At 41.1% G+C, this 20959-nt stretch overlaps 1 protein-coding gene across 2 annotated transcripts in view; it reads right to left on the minus strand.

Moving 5' to 3' along the window:
- sntg1 (syntrophin, gamma 1) overlaps positions 1-20959 on the minus strand; it is a 476380-nt gene that overhangs the window by 720 nt on the left and 454701 nt on the right. Inside the window, exons 18-20 of one of the 2 annotated variants that reach the window (XM_059646062.1) lie at positions 18514-18606; positions 6423-6533; positions 3294-3412 (exon numbers count right to left, since the gene is read on the minus strand). In XM_059646062.1, the coding sequence (XP_059502045.1) occupies positions 3294-3412; positions 6423-6533; positions 18514-18606 (323 nt within the window). Of the gene's footprint in view, positions 1-2198; positions 3413-6422; positions 6534-18513; positions 18607-20959 lie in introns of those variants that run through there. The other variant, XM_048528465.2, reaches the window with a different exon arrangement.

A 20959-nucleotide genomic window follows, 5' to 3' on the forward strand; every position in this document is an offset into this window, starting at 1 on the left:
AAATATAAATTATTTATATTGGTTGCAGAATCAATGAATTATATTGAAGGTAAATAATTTTTGTATTTCTACTTGAATCGACCTAAAGCATGTCATGTTGCCATAACTGAACCAGCGTGGAATTATTTTCTGATAAATCAGTTCTGACATGGTCTGTCGCAACTTTGGAGTAGATAGGACTTGAACCTTGTGTCCCTGGCCTAGAGATAGGGTCACGAAGACAGTGTCCGAAGAGCCCAAACAATGTTGTTAATCAACTGGTTCAACTACAGTACAACACATCTCTGACATAAGTGTGACATGAACCAGACCTCCCGGCTCACAGATAGGGACACTACCACTGCAGCATGTTGCCACTCAATTCAGGGTGGACTCTTGTTTAGAAGGTTACTTTGATTAATACTTTGATTAGTGTCTGCTGACTAGAAGTAGGCAGTTCAGTTTGGGGAACATAACTGAGCAGATACAGCATTTTCATGGCAAAGACTTCAAATCAGCAGATTAAAAACGGCTATAGGAGTTGTTAGCCAGTTAAGTTTGCATCTCAAGCTGAGAAAATACTAAAATCATTGCTCATCACTTGGATGGTAGGTAGGGCTCAATCTGTTGGATTTTGTGAGGGAAAATCAACTGGATGATTTGCTCCAACTTGCACTTCGTGGACGAAACCTACAATAATCCTCAAATAGTCTAATGCCTTTCAATTTGTAAAGTTAGATTAGGAGGAACTATATAGATGTTTTAGGAATGGACTGGGAGAAAATAAAACTTGTATGGACATCCAAAGCCAGGATTAGGACCTTAGACAACACAGAAAATACTGGAGAAACTCAGAATATTTCAGCAAGTCTGGTGGCATTGGTGGAGACAGAAGCACATAAAACATTTCAAGTCTGAGATAACAAAGTGTGAAGCTGGATGAACACAGCAGGCCAAGCAGCATCTCAGGAGCACAAAAGCTGCCATTTTGGGCCTAGACCCTTCATCAGAGAGGGGGTTGGGGAGAGTGTTCTGGAATAAATGGGGAGAGAGGGGGAGACGGACCGAAGGTGGATAGAGGAGACGATCCCTGCCTCCCTAACCTGTTCTTCCTCTCACCTATGCCCTCCTCCCACCTCAAGCCGCACCTCCATTTCCCACCTACCAACCTCATCCTGCCTCCTTGACCTGTCCGCCCTCCCCGGACTGACCTATCCCCTCCCCACCTATACTCTCCTCTCCACTTTCCATCTTCGGTCTGCCTCGCCCTCTCTCCCTATTTATTTCAGAACCCTCTCCACATCCCCCTCTCTGATGAAGGGTCTAGACCCGAAACGTCAGCTTTTGTGCTCCTGAGATGCTGCCTGGCCTGCTGTGTTCATTCAGCTTCACACTTTATTATTTTGGATTCTCCAGCATCTGCAGTTCCCATTATCTCAAGTCTGAGATGACTTGTCGTTAGAAAGGGTTTGATGAAGTCATACTGGACTTGAAAGATTGATTCTGCTTCTTTCTCCACAGACGCACTTAGACTTGCTGAGTTTCTCTAGCACTTTGTGTCTTTGTTGCAGATTTCCAGTAACTGTATTATTTTGCTTTTATTACAAGGAATAAAAGACCAGAGTTGCAACTTGAGGTCTTTAAAGAAAACTGGAGAATTTGTTGGTCAAAAGCTAATGGAGGATTCCCATGAATTTAGTGCCCGAGGAATAGCTAGATTTCTAAGGAGAACTCAAGAAATTTGCAGACGGCCATGGCGTAACGTTTGGTTTAGGTGCCTGGATTAGTGAATGAACCTTCAAGATTATACAAAATAAGTGAACTCTTGGAAGGAAGCAAAATGTAGAGCTGAATTCACAGGACAGCTCTTAATAAGCTTTTGTGTTAAGTTTGCTGTGTTTACTTTGTCTTATATATACATAAGTACACACACTAAAGACTCTTTTTAAAAAGACATGGAATATTGTGCCATTGTTCAGTCAGGATTTTCTTTTAAAATATTATGGTCCCTAAGAAAATTTGGAAACCCAAAGCCAAAAGCAGAACAGCAAAAATGTAAAAGACAAATTTGAAAATTCCATTTCACTTTGTGATGTACTGGTCTACTACTTAGTGATGTTCCAGTCTACTTCTTTGATTTTCGAATGTAAAACTCATGTCAGAAGACAGTGCAACATATGTGGGCAATTTGTGAAACCAATCTTTGCACGTTTACAAGATTAACAGAACACAAGCAAAAATGTTTTTAATTTGTCCACTTACATAGTGGAATCATGTTATTTAATGTTAGTACATCTATGATTCTGTGAAGTTTCTCTGCCATCAATTTTTTCAAAAAATGATTGTAGAAACTTTACAATGAACAATTTACATGAGTTGTTTGAAGGACCTTTGAAGATGTATTGGATGTTTAGTTATTAGTATGACTAAGATGATTTTCTTTTAAAAACCAGCTCGTCTGGTTAAAATTTCACCAGAAGCTTTTATCAGAATGTTGTAGTTCAAAATGTACAGATAAATATAGAATTTATGCATACTTTTTTAAGGAATTAAAACTGCAATATACTTAGCTAATGATGGCCATAATAGAGAAATGTTAGCTCAGTCTTCACAGCATGTGTAAACAGCTCACAGATGAATGAATTATCATTGTTATTTTTACCCATCATAATGAATTAATTTGTGTTAGCTTTGCTCATGAATTCATATTTATATTTAGTTCAGAAACTTAACATGGAAAAAGTAAACACTCAGGGCTTATTGTAAAAATAAGGGCATTTCCACTACAAAAATTATTTCACGTAAAAATGACCTGCTGTGCCCATTTGAATCATAATTTCTAATCATCACATTCCTCAAACCTATCTTGGATAAAGCACATTTTCATATCACTTAAATGTCTTGTAAGTTCATAAAAAATTCCATCTTTGGAAAGCAGAAGCACATTGAATTGAGGGGGTGCTTTCACAGAGAAATCTTCAATAAGAAATCTTATGTACGTTAAGTTCATCAGTGGCATTCTTCATTCAGGAAGTATCTCACCATAATATTTGATTGTAGTTCATGACAAAATTTCAGCATTAAAAAGAGAAAAGCTACCATATCTGTAAACTGTTGATGTTTTAGTTCAACTCATTCAAGTGACTGTTTAGAAAAGATGGGACAGAAGAAGAATGAAAGCTGACAACATTTCTCCTGAGCTCGAAGCATGTTATTGAAACCCATCACAGCTATGCTATGTTAAATATTTATCTTTAGCAGAGCAGCAACAATTCTTTCAAACTGGGCAAAAAGAAGTCTTTCAGTTACTGTACTTGGTCTTCCCAACAACAGGCTGACTTCCAACGTAGAGAGGATCCATGCAAGCAACTTTAGCAGCAAAAAAGGAGTGTATACAATGAAGTACTGCAAAAAGGTTGGAAAATTCCAGCTCCTGCATTTAAAGAAAGGAGAAAATATTAATAAAAACACATAATTGTGACTTTTGATTTTCACATATTTCAATTGTGCCTGGTTGGCAGATGTCAAATAGATGGGCAGTTAAAATCACTAGCAGAATTCTGTTGCTCACAATCCCAGACATTATAAACATAACCTTGAAAATGGGTCAGTAATGCTTATGTAGATGAAATTAAAACTTAAATAAAATTTGAACTTGCGTAACATTATCGAAGACTCAGATTTGGCATGACAGTTGTTACAGCTTTCTCACATAATGGGGGGGTGGACGGGGGTGGGGGGGTGCGGGCGGCAGGAAGGGCCGGACCAGGATTGACAAAGTTTGCTTTCTTAACTTTCATTCCAGATTCAGTGGACAGCTGCTCTGCTCCTCATAAAATGAAATAGGGCAGCAAAGTGGTTCAGTGTTTAGCACTGCTGCCTCACATCAATTCCACCCTCAGGTAACTAAAGGAGTATCTGGATGTATACATGAAAAGAAAGGGAATATAGGGATACCAATTCTGTAGTTAGGTCGGTTTTTGTATGGAAGGGCAAAACATTGTTGGCGCAGGCATGCAGGGCTGAAGGGCCTGTTCCTGTGCTGATTTGATCTTTGTTCTTCAATCACCTTAACAATACACGTTGCTCCAGGCCTGGCTTACATCTTCCCATTGATAACTGCACTGTATATGGAAAACTAATAATAGTAACAGCAGCTTTCATTTAAGCAGTGTCTTTAATGTTCAAAACATTCCAAGGTACTTTACAGAGTGGCTCAACAAAAATCAACCCAAAACTATGAGAAGAAAACACTAAAAGACATGAAAAGCTTGAGAGGCGAGTTCTGAAGGAGACAAAGGATTCAAAGACACTTAGGGAGGAAATTCCAGATCATAGAGCTGAGGAAATTAAAAGCATGGTCATCAACAATGGATAAAAATCATTTCAAGATGTGCACAAAAGGGTAGATATGCCTACACTGACAAAACAAATCAGGAATGCAGAACATGAATTTCAATGCCATTGTGTAGGTCACATGCCTGATTGACTAATTTTATCAGTGGTGAATTAAGAAGCCGTTACAGTGATTGTTATCCAATTGAAGCCAAGTGAGAAGGCCAAAGGTGCCTGAGGTTGGATGATGAAGAACAAGGTGTCTATAAATTGACAGACCCTAAGAGAATGGATATGAACATTTTTTCATGCGCGGGGGCCAACATGGCTAGCCTGATGATCAAACTCTCCAGAGCCAGCATCAGAGCTAATGAAGGGAGCTTTTGTTGACGAGGAATTCTTCCTTTGGTTAGAATGGAAGGCCCTATTGGAAACTGGAGGTCTCTTTAACAGGTGTGCTTTTACAATCTGTTCTATGTATTTCCTGTGTAGCAATTAACTGTGTTACAGTGTTAAGTGTCTTCCTCAAGCATAATTAAATGACTTCTTGGACACCACATTATCCTATTATGAATGTAACATTATCAAAAATAAGAAGGTTCTGTTCTCAGAAGGAATGAAAACTAATCTTTAAATGTAGGTGAGCAAGAGGACAATGGTCATGCAATGTTATGAGAATTTGTCCCTTGGTCATTGGTCAAAAGGATTCAGACAATTGTTTGACACAGCATGAGCTGTGCAGCCCTAGAAATAGGGTATCAATAAGTTCTCAAAGTTGGGAGTCCTCATCAGGCAGACCTTTTAGGGTAGCAGATCTCATCCAGCGGTCCTCAGACAGCTGTCTTATCCAGATGCAAGATGGGCCAGAGAGAAGAATGACTCGGGATCAGTTTCCTAACATTTTGGCTACAGAGCAGGATTCTGCCTTTGGAAATTTAAAGAGACAGCTGCAGTGACAACCTGTTTGTCATCTAATGTTAGTGAACCATTCCCAATTGGCACGGTGGTCTACCTTTTTTGTCTAACTAACTAACACCATCCCTAATCTGTTACTTATTAACTAACTTTATAATCAGAAAATTGTTACAATTTTTTTGACTGACTATATTTGGTAACCATGATCACAAACCCCCAAAATCAACAGACTCCACCTTCAGGATACTGCCTCAGTTTGCCTTTCAGTGGTGAGGGCCTAGGGGGACACTAATGATATTGACAAATTTTTATGTCATTGTGAGGTGGCTAATAATTGACCAACCAACTGGAATAATTACTTGACCATCTCTGGGCAGCAGGCAGTTGAGCTACAGCCATTCCTGATTATAAAAATATCTCATGGTGATAGAGAAATGTTCGGTTAACTTTGATTCTCTCTCCTCAGATGCTTCTGAGTCTCTATTTTTAGTTTAGATTTCCAGCTTCTGCACAATTAGCTTTTAGTTAAGACATCATTTCCCTCCAAACCCTTTCTGCCACCATTTAATGCCCCTTCCACCCTTCCTGCCCAACTTCAGGAAGCAGGTAAAATTAAGCCCTTGGATTGAATGTTTATCTCTGAAAGCTTTTAGTGAAATCATGGATGTATAGTTTTGTTTTGTTGATCCAGGTAAACTGTTAAAATGCTCCTTTTCTAAAACACATCAGGGACATTTCTTTTATGCAAAATAGTTTTTTAAATATATTTTCTCCATAGAAACTAAATAGTGCTGCTGCATATAATTTATTCACTTTAGTCACATGTCAGTGGTCTGATTTCCAGAAGCTAAGCTGAATAGATTTTAGATTAAGAGTGCACATGGTGATCCATGTGACCTGCACTCTGAAGGCCTCAACTGCCCATTCTCCAGCTGAACACACAAGCATTGTAATCATTTCACTGCACGATGTCAAAATATCTAAATGAATAACACATGTATTTTTGAGGTTAATATTCTCTTGGGAAAGTTCAATTGTTCACCTCATTTTTTTCAAATCAGTTGTGATGTGGATAGTTAGCCTGATTTATTTTCAATTTTATGAAAATATGCCACAAAAAATACAAATGCAGCATGTTTAAAAAAAATTAGTGCAGATTTGTCTGATCCAACACCTGTTTCACACTACATTACCTTTGCTTCAATTTGTTTAGTGTCAATGTTCTGGAATAAAAACTTTATCTTGCTTTTTCCATCATCTGAAGAGCCTTTCAGCTGTGAAAATTTATATCTCCAGAGAACAATCTATAAAAAAAGTATAAAAAGTCAATGGCAGAGGTTTTTGGATGATACAATGCTGACATTTTATTTCAGAGTATATTTTAAATTTGCATGTGGAACATTTGCTTAGGAGGGCTAGTCTCCAATCAAACATATAATATGCTAAAAATAGCTTTAGTTAACTGGCAGAAGTCAAGAGAAATCACTGAGATTATCTTCCTCTTCATTCACTCATTTATTAATTAACCTTTGAGTAATAAACAAATTGAATTCCTGTGTACTTTCCTGGAAAATATATTGTCTCTATTTGACATTGAAAAATTAACCTGTGATTGTATTCTGTCTCCATGTCCACATAACAAATTGCATTTATTCATTATATTCCATTGATTAAGCTTTTTTATTTTATACAAAGCCACAGAGGGCTGTTTAATCTTTGACAGTCACTAATAATGAAATGTCAACACTGAGTTGCATGAGGAAAACTATTTCTAAGGTAATTTGGAGTGCAAGCTAATCAAGTTCATGGTAAAATAAAACACAGCATTAGAACTATTATTGTGTAGAAGAGGCCACTCAACTCTCCAAAGAATATTCTAAGTTACCACCTACTTTCCATGTCCTTGCACTTTATGTCTATGCAAATAATCATCTAAAGCCTACTTGAAAGACCCATTGACTCTATCTCAACCATACATCCAGGTAATGCATTACAGACCTGAACCATTGATTGAGTGAAGAAGCTTTGACATGTGTCATATTTGCAAATCATTTTAAATCAGTGTCATCTGCCTTTTATGTAGGGAAACAGTTTCCATCTTTCTAAGCTATCCAGACCACCCATGATTTTGAAAGTATCTATCAGATATTCTCTCCATCCACTTCTGTCCAAGAAGAGTTCTAAATTCTCTAACATATTGTTATAACTAAAGTTTAATCCATGAAAGCATTTTTTCTAAATCTTTCCTGCACACTCTCCAATGAGTTCATATCCTTTCTACAGTTTGAAACACAGTGGAGACAATTCTCAAACTGAGATCTAGCAATGTCTTGTATAAGATTAGCAAGAACTTCTTGCTCATCATTGTATGTCCCTATTAATCAAGGCTAGAATACCGTGCACTTATTTAACTGCTCTCTCAATCTCAGGGGCAGCATGGTGGCTCAGTGGTTAGCACTGCTGTCTCACAGCACCAGGGACCCAGGATTGATTTCATTCTTGGGCAACTGTCTGTGTGGAGTTTGCATGTTCTGCCCCTGTGTGTGCGTTTCCTCCCACAAACCCAAAGATGTGCAAGTTCGGTTGATTGACCAAATTGTCCTGGTAAGTGAGTTCGATATGGGAGATGCAGTTATAGGGATAGGTTTGGGTGGGATGCTCTTTGGAGGGGTGGTGTGGACTCGATGGGCCGAATAGTCTTTTCACACTGGGGTTCTAAAATTCTATCCTTTAATGATTTATGTACATATACACTCAAGACCCTCAGCTCCTGACCCCTGTTAGAGTTGCACCCCTATTTTGAATTGTCTTTCCTGTTCTTCACAATGCTTTTACGCATTGAAATTGATCTGCTTCCTATTTGCCCATTCCACCAACTTGGGGAGGTGATGGCCTAGTGGTATTATCACTGGACTGAATCCAGAGACCCAGGTAATGTTCTGGGGACTTGGGTTTGAATCTCACCATGGCAGACTCCAGACCCACAGCCGTGTGTGGTTGACTCTTAACTGCCATCTGGGCAATTAGTGATGGGTAATAAATGCTACCCAGCCAGTGATGCCCTCATCCCGTAAATGATTAAACAACAAAGCCCACTGCTTTCTGGGTGAAGAAATTTCTCCTCTGTTTTCCCATCAACCTTTCATTTCGGTTTATATTCACATTCTGTTCTTATCCTATTGAAGTCAGCAGCAGCCTGGTTAATTAGTCTTATCCTGGATTTCCTAATTAATACCCTCATCCTAAATCTTACAAAACAATGATTATTGTCTCCTCACTAATCTCCCACTGACATTTGATAAATTTGCTTCAAGTCATTTGCAGTCACACTGCGTTTTCTTCTGGGTGTTTTGGATAATTACTGGCATCGGATATTTTCCTGAATACAATGCAGGATCATTTGCTCTTTTCCAGCCTTACTGTTAGCACTATCTAAGTTTACATTAATGTTTCCAGTTTAACCATTCTATGTCTCTGTAATTTCCCTGCAGACCTGTTCCTCTATGTCTTTCCAATACAGCACACCATGCAATGAATTGCAACCTTTTTTGGTTCTCAGCTGCAGCCAGATTGATTCTGATCTCAAACCCTTGGGTATAGTCTCTTACTCAGTCACTGCAATGCTCTCCCTAACCAATACAGCCAACTCTCAATCATCCATTCCATTCAATCTTTTCTGAACACCTTAACCGAGTGTATTTAACACACAGTTCTCCCAACCTTGCGTCAGGACTCCTTTCTATTGCAAATCATATTTATACATATAAATCTGTGCCTGTAACTCCTCAGTCATCCATACTACTATTTACATACGTGTATACTAAATTTAATTTAGGCTTCATTACTTTCTATTTCACTCTGACATTCACTATACCAGTGCTATCCATCTCTTCACGTATTTTGTGCACCTGGGTATTCCACTTTAATATCCTCTCTTGGTTCCCACAATCCTGCTGAGTTAGGTTAAAGTCCTCCTAGCAACACTAGCAAAACATCCTGCAAAGAACTCAGTCCCAATGTTCTCGGAATCTCAAGCCTTCTGTCCTCCATTCTCCATTATCTTTCAGCCATGCATTCATCTGCCTATCTTCCTATTTCTGTACTTTCTGGTGCATTGCACCAGGAATAATCCAAAGATAACTTCAGTTGAGGTCTCGTTTGCTCATTTGCTGCCTACTTCCCTATATCATTATTGCAGGTCCACATTCCCCTTCCTACACAAACACTTCAAGGATTTTTTCTTCAAGTTTCACACAGTATGAATTATTTTTTCAATAATATATGGTACTAACAAAAACAAATACGTGCAAATTTTAGCACAGTACTAAACAAGTATTTTTTGAATGTTCCATAAATAATTACAAATGACTTTAATAGTTTAGAATGGAGAAATTTGACAATATGATTCGTGTGTTATTTTGCATCTTTAATGCAGTAAAATGTTCCAAGATGCATCACAGGGGAAATATCAAATAGTTTAACACTAGGAAATTCTACAGCTGATGATCAAAAGTTTGCTTAAAGTCATAGACTTGAACGAGTGCCCTTAAAGAGCTCAGCAAGAGACACTGGGGAGCAAAAAACATTGCTTAAAACTTGGCAGGTGAAGGCTTGGCCGCCCATGCTAGGGGGATTAAAATTGGAAACTTTTAAAGGGCCTGAACTGCAGGAGCAAAGATGTCCTGGAGATTTGTAGGGCTGGGGGAGACTACAGAGAAAGCAAAGGGTGAGGCCAGAGCATGACTGCAAACAAGGATGAACATTTTAAATTTACGCTGTCAGACCAGTGATCAATGCAGGTCAAGTAAAAAGTAAATTAGTTTTCAACTTATCCAATATGGTTTGCACAACCTTTATTTTAACTCACTCATGGGATATGGCAGCCATGGAAAGGCCAACATTATTGTCAATCCCTTACCATTGCTGAAAATGTGAGGTTTCCTTCTTGAACCACTGCAGCACTTTAATCTAGTAGCAGTGGAGTGGCAATATTAGTTCCAAGACATTATGGGATGTGCAACTTACATTCCCTCTTAGCTGCATGGCTGACAGCCACTCCAAGGTTCCAAGCACAGTGATCAGTGACATAACCAATCATGGCACTGATGTCTGGTTCTGGAAGTAGGTGCTACATATGAACAACGGAGTGTGCACAGATGGAATAAAATGACAGGGAATGCTGTTTGCAATCTTTCAAGGCATCAGTTTAGTTCAATGGTAACACTCTTCCGTCATAATAAAATTGTGTCCGCAAGCACCACTCCTGCACTTGATCATATTCCCTAAGTTGGAACTTTGCAATCCAGAGGGAGTACTGTTGTATGGGAGATGACTTCACAGGCGGTGTTCAACTGAGGCCACACTTGCCTCAAGATTCTGTGTGAAGTATAGAAGCTGCTCTTATTATATTGACCTCAACTGCACTATGCTCCAAAGAAAAGAAATCATCTGTACATATGTTTGTATTTCCGTGCTCGTCGCTTGAAACCTGGCTTATGCAAATGGGTATGTAACAGCAAAGAATGCAGCTTCAATGGCAATTTACTAATTTTGATGCTATTTTCAATATTCCAATAATAATAAGATAATGTGATGGTGAGTTCTTTCTCCTTTCTTTATCAACAGAAGACGCAATAATTGGATATGATTTTATGGCACTCATTACACAGGCTTATTGGTTTGTTTTTGAGGGTTGAAGAGTCAGCTTTTCCTCAAAATAATTAATCTAAATTGGTTAAATTTTGCAGAGGTTGCATCTATCATTAATAATTAACTGACCACCGATAACTAATACAAACCCAAATTACACCCATAGTTACCTGAACCACACACCCGCACACACCACTTTCTGTAAACATTCCACTCCCCATTTTCTCAGTCTCCATCACATCTGTTCTGCTGATGCCCCCGTCTCCAGACAGACCTGAGAAATGTTCACCTTTCACCACAAATGAAAATACCCCACCACAATAAGGCCCTTAGCTGTATCTTACCCATTTTCTGCAATTCTGCCTGTACCCCTCCTCTTCCCTCCCACAGTAATGATAGGGCCCCCTTGTCCTCACTTTCTCCTCCTGCAGCATCCACATCCAAAGGTCAATGCCATCATTTCCACCACGTCCAGCAAAATGTCACTACAGTTTGTATATTTCCTTATCTTGCCTGGTCAGCATTTCACAAGGGCCATTGCCTCTGGGAGACTCTAGTCCACTCTTTCTGCACTCCCAACATCTCCCTGATATCTTCCCGTGTATTCACAGAAGATGTAACACTTGCAAGTTTACCTGCTCCCTCCTCACTATTCAAGGCCCCAGGCCTAGTTGAAGGTGAAGCACTGATCTACCTGCTCGTCACACAACCTAATCTACAGTATTTGCTACTTAATGTGTTCTCCTCTACACTGGGGAGATAAAATGTAGATCACCTTATTTCTGTCTATAAAAAAGATCCTGAGCTTCCAGTTGCCTCCAACTCAACACACCACTATGTTCCTGCACTACCATTTCTGCCTTGGGCCATCCTATAGTGCTCCAATGAGGCTCACTGCAAGTTGAAAGAACAGCATCTCATTTCCACTTCCACTTACCGCTTTTGGGACTCAATATTGAGTTCAATGATTTTAGGGCCTGATCACCTCCTTCCATGTCCTTTAGCCAGCCACATGCCCTAGGCCTTCTCATACCATGGGCTGTTTTCAGCACAGCCAACCCATTTTCACTGGCTAATGATGTCCCATTATCAACTTTTTTCCTTCCCTGGCTAACTATCAACTCTCTCTCTTTTCTCCACCTATCCGTTTAAGCCACTGCTGGGCTGCACTCAAAACTGAACCAATGCAGAAAGTTATGAGGAAGACCTCCCGATTGACTCTTATGACTCCATCATAGCTAAAAACAACCACAGGCTAAGTCTTGCTGTTATTTGTAGGCAACTTGGTCACAACCCTGAATTTTGCTGCATCTGTCAGAAAGAGATCAGAGGTAGAAAGATTGACAGATATACAGATGGAGCTCAAACTACAGTTCCAGTGGCAGAAAGTGATGCAATATCAGTGCTGTTGACCAAAACCCGCAAGATTTCTGAAACTGTTGGAGGTCCCATTGATAGTCACTAGGGCATGAAAAGAAAGATTTGTTGTCAACAAGAAAAAGAAAATTCCAGAAAAGAGATTCTGAAAATTTAGGAGGACAATATTGCCAATATCACATCGCTCATTAATTCCACAATTATTCACTGCGGCAAATACCTAAATAACCATACTTTGTTTGTCAAGCAAATTTGATCATATAAACACCACATAGATACATGCTGGAAGTGTGACACAGCCTTACAATTCATTTCAAGTCAAGACTTAAAATAAAATGAGTAAAAAATTAAAGAGACTGTCGCATTGTCCATTTATGTGCCACCACTGGGGCCTGTGACTGCTGTTGAAAACATTTCATCTCACTGATCAGTAAAAATAATGTGACAGTTTGTCTGAACTATTATCATCTCTGAACCTCTCGTGGCTCTAGGGCCAGTTTTCTACTAGATTAACAATTCAAGGTAGCAGGAAGGTGTTTAGGAAAGGGTGCTGAGGCCCATCTTGTTAAATTAGGACATAAATTTCTCTCACCCCTGCAGAGACATGGTCACTTAGATTGCCAGTGACAATACAGTAGCATAAGGGGAACACTCATCTGTGTAATAGATCTCTGGCCTTTTTCTCAAGCCTTGTAACTGGGCAGTGCCAATTCCCAAACTGCAGGAACAACAAAAACACATCCCATTAAGTTCTGAGTAAAATCATATGGGTCTGAGAATATTAACTTTTTTTCTCTCTCCATAGATGCTGCTAGACCTGCTGAGTTTCAGTATATGTTTTGGAGTTTCAGCATCCATATAATTTTCTTTTTATCCTGTGAAATGTCTCTGTCGCGTAATAATATACGACTTTAATGAATGCAATGACTTGAAATTCAGCGATTAAATAGGTTCACAAACAATATAAGTATTTCCATGCTATATAAAAAGCAGCTGATTGGTTTATATCCATATTTCAAAATGGAATATGTGAATGGATTTGAGTTTTCAATAATTTATTCACTATTTGTTTATCATATAGCTGACATGGCAGTGAACTTCAACTGACTTTACAAATTGTGATGTAAAGAAAATGATTCTCTACATAGAGTTTGTTCATGCAAAAGTACAAATCAGAAGGGGGAGTAGGCCAATTGGTCATTTGACCCAGGATAACAAGGTGTGGAGCTGGATGAACACAGCAGGCCAAGCAGCATCTTAGGAGCAGGAAAGCTGATGTTTCGGGCCTAGACCCTTCATCAGAAATAGGATCTGGGCCTGAAACTTCAGCTCTCCTGCTCCTAAAATGCTGCTTGGCCTGCTGTGATCATCCAGCTCCACACCTTGTTATCTCGGATTCTGCAGCATCTGCTGTTCCTATTATCTTGGTCACTTGACTCATTTTTCTTTTATTTACTCAAAAGATGTGTGCATCACTGGTTCTGTCAGAATTTAAGGTACATCACTAATTGCTCTAAAGAAGCTAGAGAGGGCTGCTATTATGAATTTTTAAAATCCTTGAGGTGTAGGGACACCCACAATGCTGCTAGGAAGGGAATTTCAAGATTTTGACCCAGAAGCATTGAACAGGGATGCAGTTCCTAGTCAGCATGGTGTGGGGTTTGGAGGGAACTTGCAGAATACAGCTTTCCAATATACTTGTATCATTTGCCTTTCCAGACAGTAGAAGCCGTAGGTTTGGAAGGTGCTGTCTAAAGAGCTTTGGTGAATTTATTGAAGATACTTTGGTACAGATGGTACATAATGTTGGCATTGTGCATCTGTGTTGAAGGGAGTGAATTTTAAACATGCAAAATAGGACTAAAACTAGACTATTCAGTCCTTCAACTGAGCCAAATTCTGCATTCCAATTTACTCCTGGTAAACTTTGATTCCCTCGCTTTAAAGAACCTGTCTATTTCTTGCCTTAAATATATTGCAGGATCCCACTTTACCACCTTTTGATGCAATGGATTCTAAAGTTGCACAGTCCTCCGAGAGAAAAAAATTTCTTTTCATCTCTGCCCCAAAAACTGAGTGTGCCAAACGGTGTTGAGATTCTTGGGAGGTTTCTCCCCAAAAACCCTAGCAAGTTTTCATATAGTATCATCCAAAATGCAAGTGTAGTGCCCCTCTTAACTGATGCTAGCCTGATTCAACCACTCTGTGGCCCGAGGTACTCACCACTGCCTGGATACGCTGGGTTCGAATGCGATCCCTGTCAATGGCACCATATTTTCACACACAGACTACTACTGACAGTCTGGGGCTGTCCTGCAGTGTTCATATTATTTGACCCTCGTACAGCAAAATGCGGGACATTTTGGTGCCCCAGATTATGGACAGAAATCTAGAATTCCTTATGCATAGGGTACTGCAGGGGAGGGCTATACTCCTCCCTCGGGATCACTACAGGAAGCCTTGATACCAGACCCCAAGAGCCTGGTCAGATATTGTTGTCTGAGAGCATGTTGGAGTCTCAGTCATTTGGAGGCATGCCCAGCAGCATATGAAGAAGGTCAACCACCTTCTCAGAACCATCAGGGTTTGTGCCACTATCTGACATTCTACATAGAACATAACAGCACAGTACAGGCCCTTCGGCTCTCGATGTTGTGCCAACCTGTCATACTGATCTGAAGCCCATCTAAAGTACACTATTCCATGTACGTCCATATGCTTATCCAATGACGACTTAAATATACCTAAAGTTGGCGAATCTACTACCGTTGCAGGCAAAGCGTTCCATTCCCTTACTACTCTCTGATTCTGTCTTGGGCCATCCTGTAGTGCTCCAATGAGGCTCTGCGCAAGTTGGAAGAATAGCATCTCATTTCCACTTCCACCAACCGCTTTCAGGACTCAATATTGAGTTCAATGATTTTAGGGCCTGATCACCTCCTTCCATGTCCTTTACCCAGCCCTAGGACTTGTCTCTGCTACTTCATTCTGTATCTCTGTTGCTGCAATCACCTCCCACCAGGTCCTACGGTCACTCTTGCATACATAATTTACTGCACTGACTTTCACCCACCACAAAGCCCACTAATCCTGTACGGCTTCAGTACTGCCTACTCATTTGCTCCATTCCACACCTACACCAGTACTAATAGCTATGTCAGCCACTTTCATCTCACATAGTCCATCCCTTTGTCTAATTCCAGGAGAAAATGGCCCACAGTTGGATGGAGAGGATCAAGATGGATGGTGGAATGCCTTTACTCTCTATAAAAGACATAATTCTAGCTCTGGATCAGATGATACTGGGACCACTCCTGTGGAGATGCAGAAACCTCCATGACAATGGCAACCAAATAAGAAGCATTGACCGTTGCTGCGCCCCTCTTCTTTAGTGCCAAATTCCCCTAAGCTTCTAGCCGTGGAAATGTATTATTAACATGTCTGAACTTCTTTGTCTCTCTCTCTCTCTTCTCTCTTTGTCTCCTGCACATTCCTATGGCACCCAAGTGGCTGGTTCCACGAGATTTTCCCTCTTAGATTTCTGAGGAACAAAGAACAGATGACTCAGAAGGAGTGCTGTTAAGACTGTCTCCCATGCCTTTCACTAGCTCAGCTACTGCCACCTTTAATTAGCTTAGAGTTTGGAATGGCTGCTGCTGGTTATATTGCTGGTATGTCCCTTAGCCTCCTACATCCCTCAACTTCAGCCCATCATTCATCATGTCCACGCTAGTCAACATATATCCATCTATTTGAATCCCATTTTCCAGGATTTAGTCCATAGCCTTCTAGGCTACAGCATTGTAAATGCTCAACTGAATCATTCTTAAAGTCTTGAACGCTCGCATCTCGACCATCCTTTTAGAAAGTGACTTCCGGATACCGATGAGTCTCTCAGTAAAAATATGTTTCTTCAAATCCAGTATGCTCCTTAAGTTAAAACTGTGTTCCCTCATTATTGATCCCTCTACTAAGGGGGAGGTCTTTCTCTACGCCACTCAGAACTTTGTACACCTCAATCAGTTACCACTTCAGCCTATTGTGCTCTAAAGAAAACAATTCCTATCGAGTATCTCTTCATAGCTTAATCATTCCAGCTCTGGCAGCATCCTGGTGAATCTTTTCTGCACCCTCTCGAGTACAATCACATCATTCTTGTGGCGTAGTGACTAGAATTGCACAGTATACCAGTCGCAGCTTAAATAACGTTTTATACAACTTCATCATAGCTTTCTTGCTTTTCTATTTAATGCCTTGACTAATGAAGGCAAGTATGCCATACACCTTCTCAGCCACCTTATCTATCTGTCCTGCTGCCTTCAAGGATCATCCAAAATGTATACTGAAGTCTCTCTTTAGCTCCTAAGGTACAAGCATTCAACATGTTCTCCCATGTCTTGTTAGTCCTCCCTAAACACAACATCTCCCATTTTTCAGGATTAAATTCCATTTGCCATCGTATAGCCCATCTGACAAGGCTATCTATATCTATAACAAATCTCTTCACAGTATTCCAGCTATGTTCTGACTACTGCTTTATGTAAAAGCAAAACACTGCAGATATCAGAAATCTGAAACTAACAGAGACAATATTGGAGAAATTCAGCAGGACTTGCAGCATCTGTGGAGAGTCAACATCGCAAGTCCTGAATGACTTCTGGTCAGAACTGAAAAGTGTTGCAACTTTTTAATACTTTTGACAAGAGGCAGAGGAGGAGCAAGGGGCAGATGGTGTAGAGGCCCCTTGCAAAAGACAAAGGAATTGTTGGTGTTGGCCATAGCAACAAGGAGGTGTAAAATGGGTAAAAATTAATGTTTGAAAGTGAAGTGAAGATCAAAGTAAACAAGACACAAACAACGAAGTGTAAGAAAAATAGAGAATAGACATATGATTAGTTTCTGAAGTTATAGGATTCAATGTTGAGACCTCGAGGCTGTAAAGCAGCAAAGCAGACAATGAGGTGTTGTTCCTCAAGCTCATGTCATGCCTCGTTAGAACAATGCAGCAGGCCTAGGTCAGAAATGTAAGTATGACAGCAAAGTGATTTGTTGAAATGGTAAGCAACCGGTAGGTCTTGGTTATTCCTACTGTCAGAACAGACATGTTCTGCAAAGCAGTCACCCAATTTGCATTTGGTGTCACCAGTGTAAAGGAGATCTTTCAGCTGAAACCAGTCCCAATCGGTCTCCCGACTTGTCCCAGTCAAAATCTATTTCTCCCACAACAATGTGTGATCCAAACACTGAACTCTTTCATTTGATTTGTTTTGATTTGTTCATGGCTTAGGTAACAATCCGGTCATTGTTATTATTGAAGTTTTGATTTTTAACGAGACCCTGGTTACTCATACTCTCTCAGCAGATCCTCTTACCTAGCTCTACCTATACTGTTGTTACATTCACAAACCACGACAGCCATGTCAACCTCTTCACAATCAAAGTTCCTCTCCAGTCCAGAACATTTGCTCTGATCCCTGGGATCAGGCAGGCAACACAACAGTTCCTCATTCCTTTCTGCAGAGCACTATGTTCATTCCCCACCGATATGATCAACGTCTACTGGATTTCTGTCAGCTTTACTCACTGGAAACAGTTTTGCATACCCCAGTCAGTTTCCCATCCACACTGCAGACCAGGCTCATCCATATAAGATGTAAAATAATTGCATAACCTGAGGTTCCTGCTTTCTAAATTCCATTACTTGCCTCACTCATAATCATTACTTCCTATTCTTGATCATGCAGCAAATTAGAAGACCTCAATCTAAAGGGTAACCCTTTCCATCCCTGATGAATCACAATGTTTGTAACTCAACAACAGTCCTCCCATTGCAGAGGCAATGCAGCCATTAAACTGTGGCTTACACAGGGGTCCAAGGGTTCCCACAATCTACAGCCACAACACACTGACTGCTGTGCTGCCTTTATGTGTTACCTAATTTATTTTCATTCTTAATAAATTAATATTCATAATACTTCAAACCTTCATCACTCACATCACTAAACAAGAAATATACTTGAAAATACAGACTTATCACAGTTTGTATACAATAGGGAATTTGTTCATATTAAGTTATCTATGTGGCTGCAAATATCTGATACAAAGGATTTTCTGAGAGGATATCTAATTAAAATGCACCTTCATTTATTTTTCAGGGAGCTTTGTGACAAATTCAATAGATATTTTTGTGCTTGAAATGTTGAGGAAAAATTTCTAACTAAATCATTGCTAATGAAAAGGCAAACTTCAACTTCTTACCTTTGATGCAGCATCGAAGCATACAAAACCCATATTGAAGTCTATTGTCAGTCCCATGAGGTGACTTTCCAGCACACAAGCGTAAGTCTTACACTGAAAGAGTAGGAAACAAAGTATTGCATATACTGTACAGCTTCTGGTCACAGAGATTGTACTGAAACACATAACAGAAAAATCTGATGATCAACATAAGAGACACAGTCAGATTGATATATATTTGAGATCATGCCAGATATTATTTGAATTGTCAGTAGATGATATGGAGGCCATTTGTTGTAAATAAATGCATCCTCTCAGGTGAACTTAAGGTTGGGGTGGAAGGTCTGGGTGATGTGGATGCACTGTTCGAGCTCCTCCCTGAAACCCACCTCTTCCTCCGTTACATTGATGACTGTATCGACGTCACCTTATGCTCCCACGAGAAGCTCAAACAGTGCATCCACTTCACCAACACCTTCCACCCCAGCGTTAAGTTCACCTGGACCATCTCTAATACCTCTCTCTCCTTCCTGGACCTCTCTGTCTCCATCTCTGGCAACCACCTAGAAATCGATATCCATTTCAAGCCCACCGACTCACTCAGCTACCTAGAATATACTTCCTCCCACCCATCTTCCTGCAAAAAAGCCATCCCCTATTCCCAATTTCTTCACCTCTGCCGCATCTGCTCCCAGAATGAGGCATTCCACTCCCATGCATCTCAGATGTCCTTGTTTTTCAAGGGCCGCAACTTCCCACCCTCAGTGGTCAAGAATGCCCTTGACCGTGTCTCCCACATTTCCCACATCTCATCCCTCACAACCCGCAATACCAACCAAAACAGAATCCCCCTCGTCCTCACGTACCACCCCGCCAACCTCTGGATCTAACGCATCATCCTCCAACACTTCTGCCATCTGCAATCCGACCCCACCACCAAAGACATTTTTCCCTCCCCACCCTTATCTGCTTTCCGGAGGGACCACTCTCTCCGTGACTCCCATGTCCGTTCCACACTCCCCCGCCCCATCACACCTGGCCCTTTGCCCTGCAGCCGCAGGAAGTGCTACACCTACCCTCACCTACCCCCTCACCCCCATCCCAGGCCCCAAGAAGGCTTTCCACATCAAGCAGACGTTCACCTACACATCTGCTAATGTGGTATACTGTATCCGCTGTTCCCGTTATGGCCTCCTCTACATCGGGGAAACCAAGTGGAGGCTTGAAGGCTGCTTTGCAGAACACCTAGGCTCAGTTCATACAAAACAACTGCACCTCCCATTCCTGGGCCTCCTGCAGTGCCACAATGATGCCACCGGGAGGTTGCAGGAACAGCAACTCATATTCTGCTTGGGAATCCTGCAGCCCTACGGTGTCAATGTGGACTTCACAAGTTTCAAAATCTCCCCTCCCCCTATCGCATCCCAAAACCAGCTCAGCTCATCTTCGCCTCCCTAACCTGTCCTTCCTCCCACCTATCCCCTCCTCCCACCTCAAGCTCCACCCCCATCTCCTATCTTCTAATCTCATCCTGTCCCCTTGATCTGTCCATCCTCCCTGGGCTGACCTATCTCCTCCATATCTCGCCACCCACACTCACCTTTACTGGTTCCAACCCCACCTCTTTTATCTGTCTGTCTCCTCTCCACCTATCTTCTCCTCTATCCATCTTCTATCCTCCTCCCCCTTGCTCCCTCTTTATTTCAGAATCTCATCCCCTCCCACATTTCTGAAGAAGGGTCTAGGCCTGAATATTCAGCCTTTCCGCTCCTCTTGTGCTGCTTGGCCTGTTGTGTTCATTCAGCTCTACACCTTGTTATCTCAGATTCTCCAGCATCTTCAGTTTCTACTATCACTGATGTGGTGAACCTGTTTGGGATCTGGATGTGCAAGTGGCATGTCAAGGTAACCCTGCAGGTGGGTGGTGGCGGCAACATCCTCCAATCCCACTCTACCTTCGTGTTTGAAGAAGCCGAGGCTACCTGACATGTGTGGGGCAGCCTACAGTGTGCCAAACCTGGGGAAATCAGGGCACATAGAAGCGGATTGCAAAGTAACCCTCCGGAAAAAGGAGGGTTACCTTACTAAAGACCACAAAGTGTCCAAGAGCTGGAAACTGTGTGGGTAAGCAGACCACCTCTACAAGGCCTGTCCAAGATCGGGGTTGGGAGTTTGGGGGAGGTGGGGGAGCATGGCCACATATGCTCAGATGACTGGAAGTGACAATTTGAGCTGTGGACCTCCAAAGACTTAAACCGGAAAAAAAAGAGAAAGGATAACTACAAAATGAAAACTCTTCAGTCATACAGGACCAGCAGCAGAGTGGAACGAGACAGTTGTCTGAAGGACACACCAGTGACTCCTCTTCCAATGAAGACAAATGGAAGGACTGTCATAAACAGAAGAAGAGGCAAAGCACCAGTAGGGGGAGGAGATAAGCATCTCCCGAGCTAGAAACACTGGACAC

The sequence above is a fragment of the Stegostoma tigrinum genome, chromosome 5, assembly GCF_030684315.1.
Source record: "Stegostoma tigrinum isolate sSteTig4 chromosome 5, sSteTig4.hap1, whole genome shotgun sequence".
Taxonomy (NCBI): domain Eukaryota; kingdom Metazoa; phylum Chordata; class Chondrichthyes; order Orectolobiformes; family Stegostomatidae; genus Stegostoma; species Stegostoma tigrinum.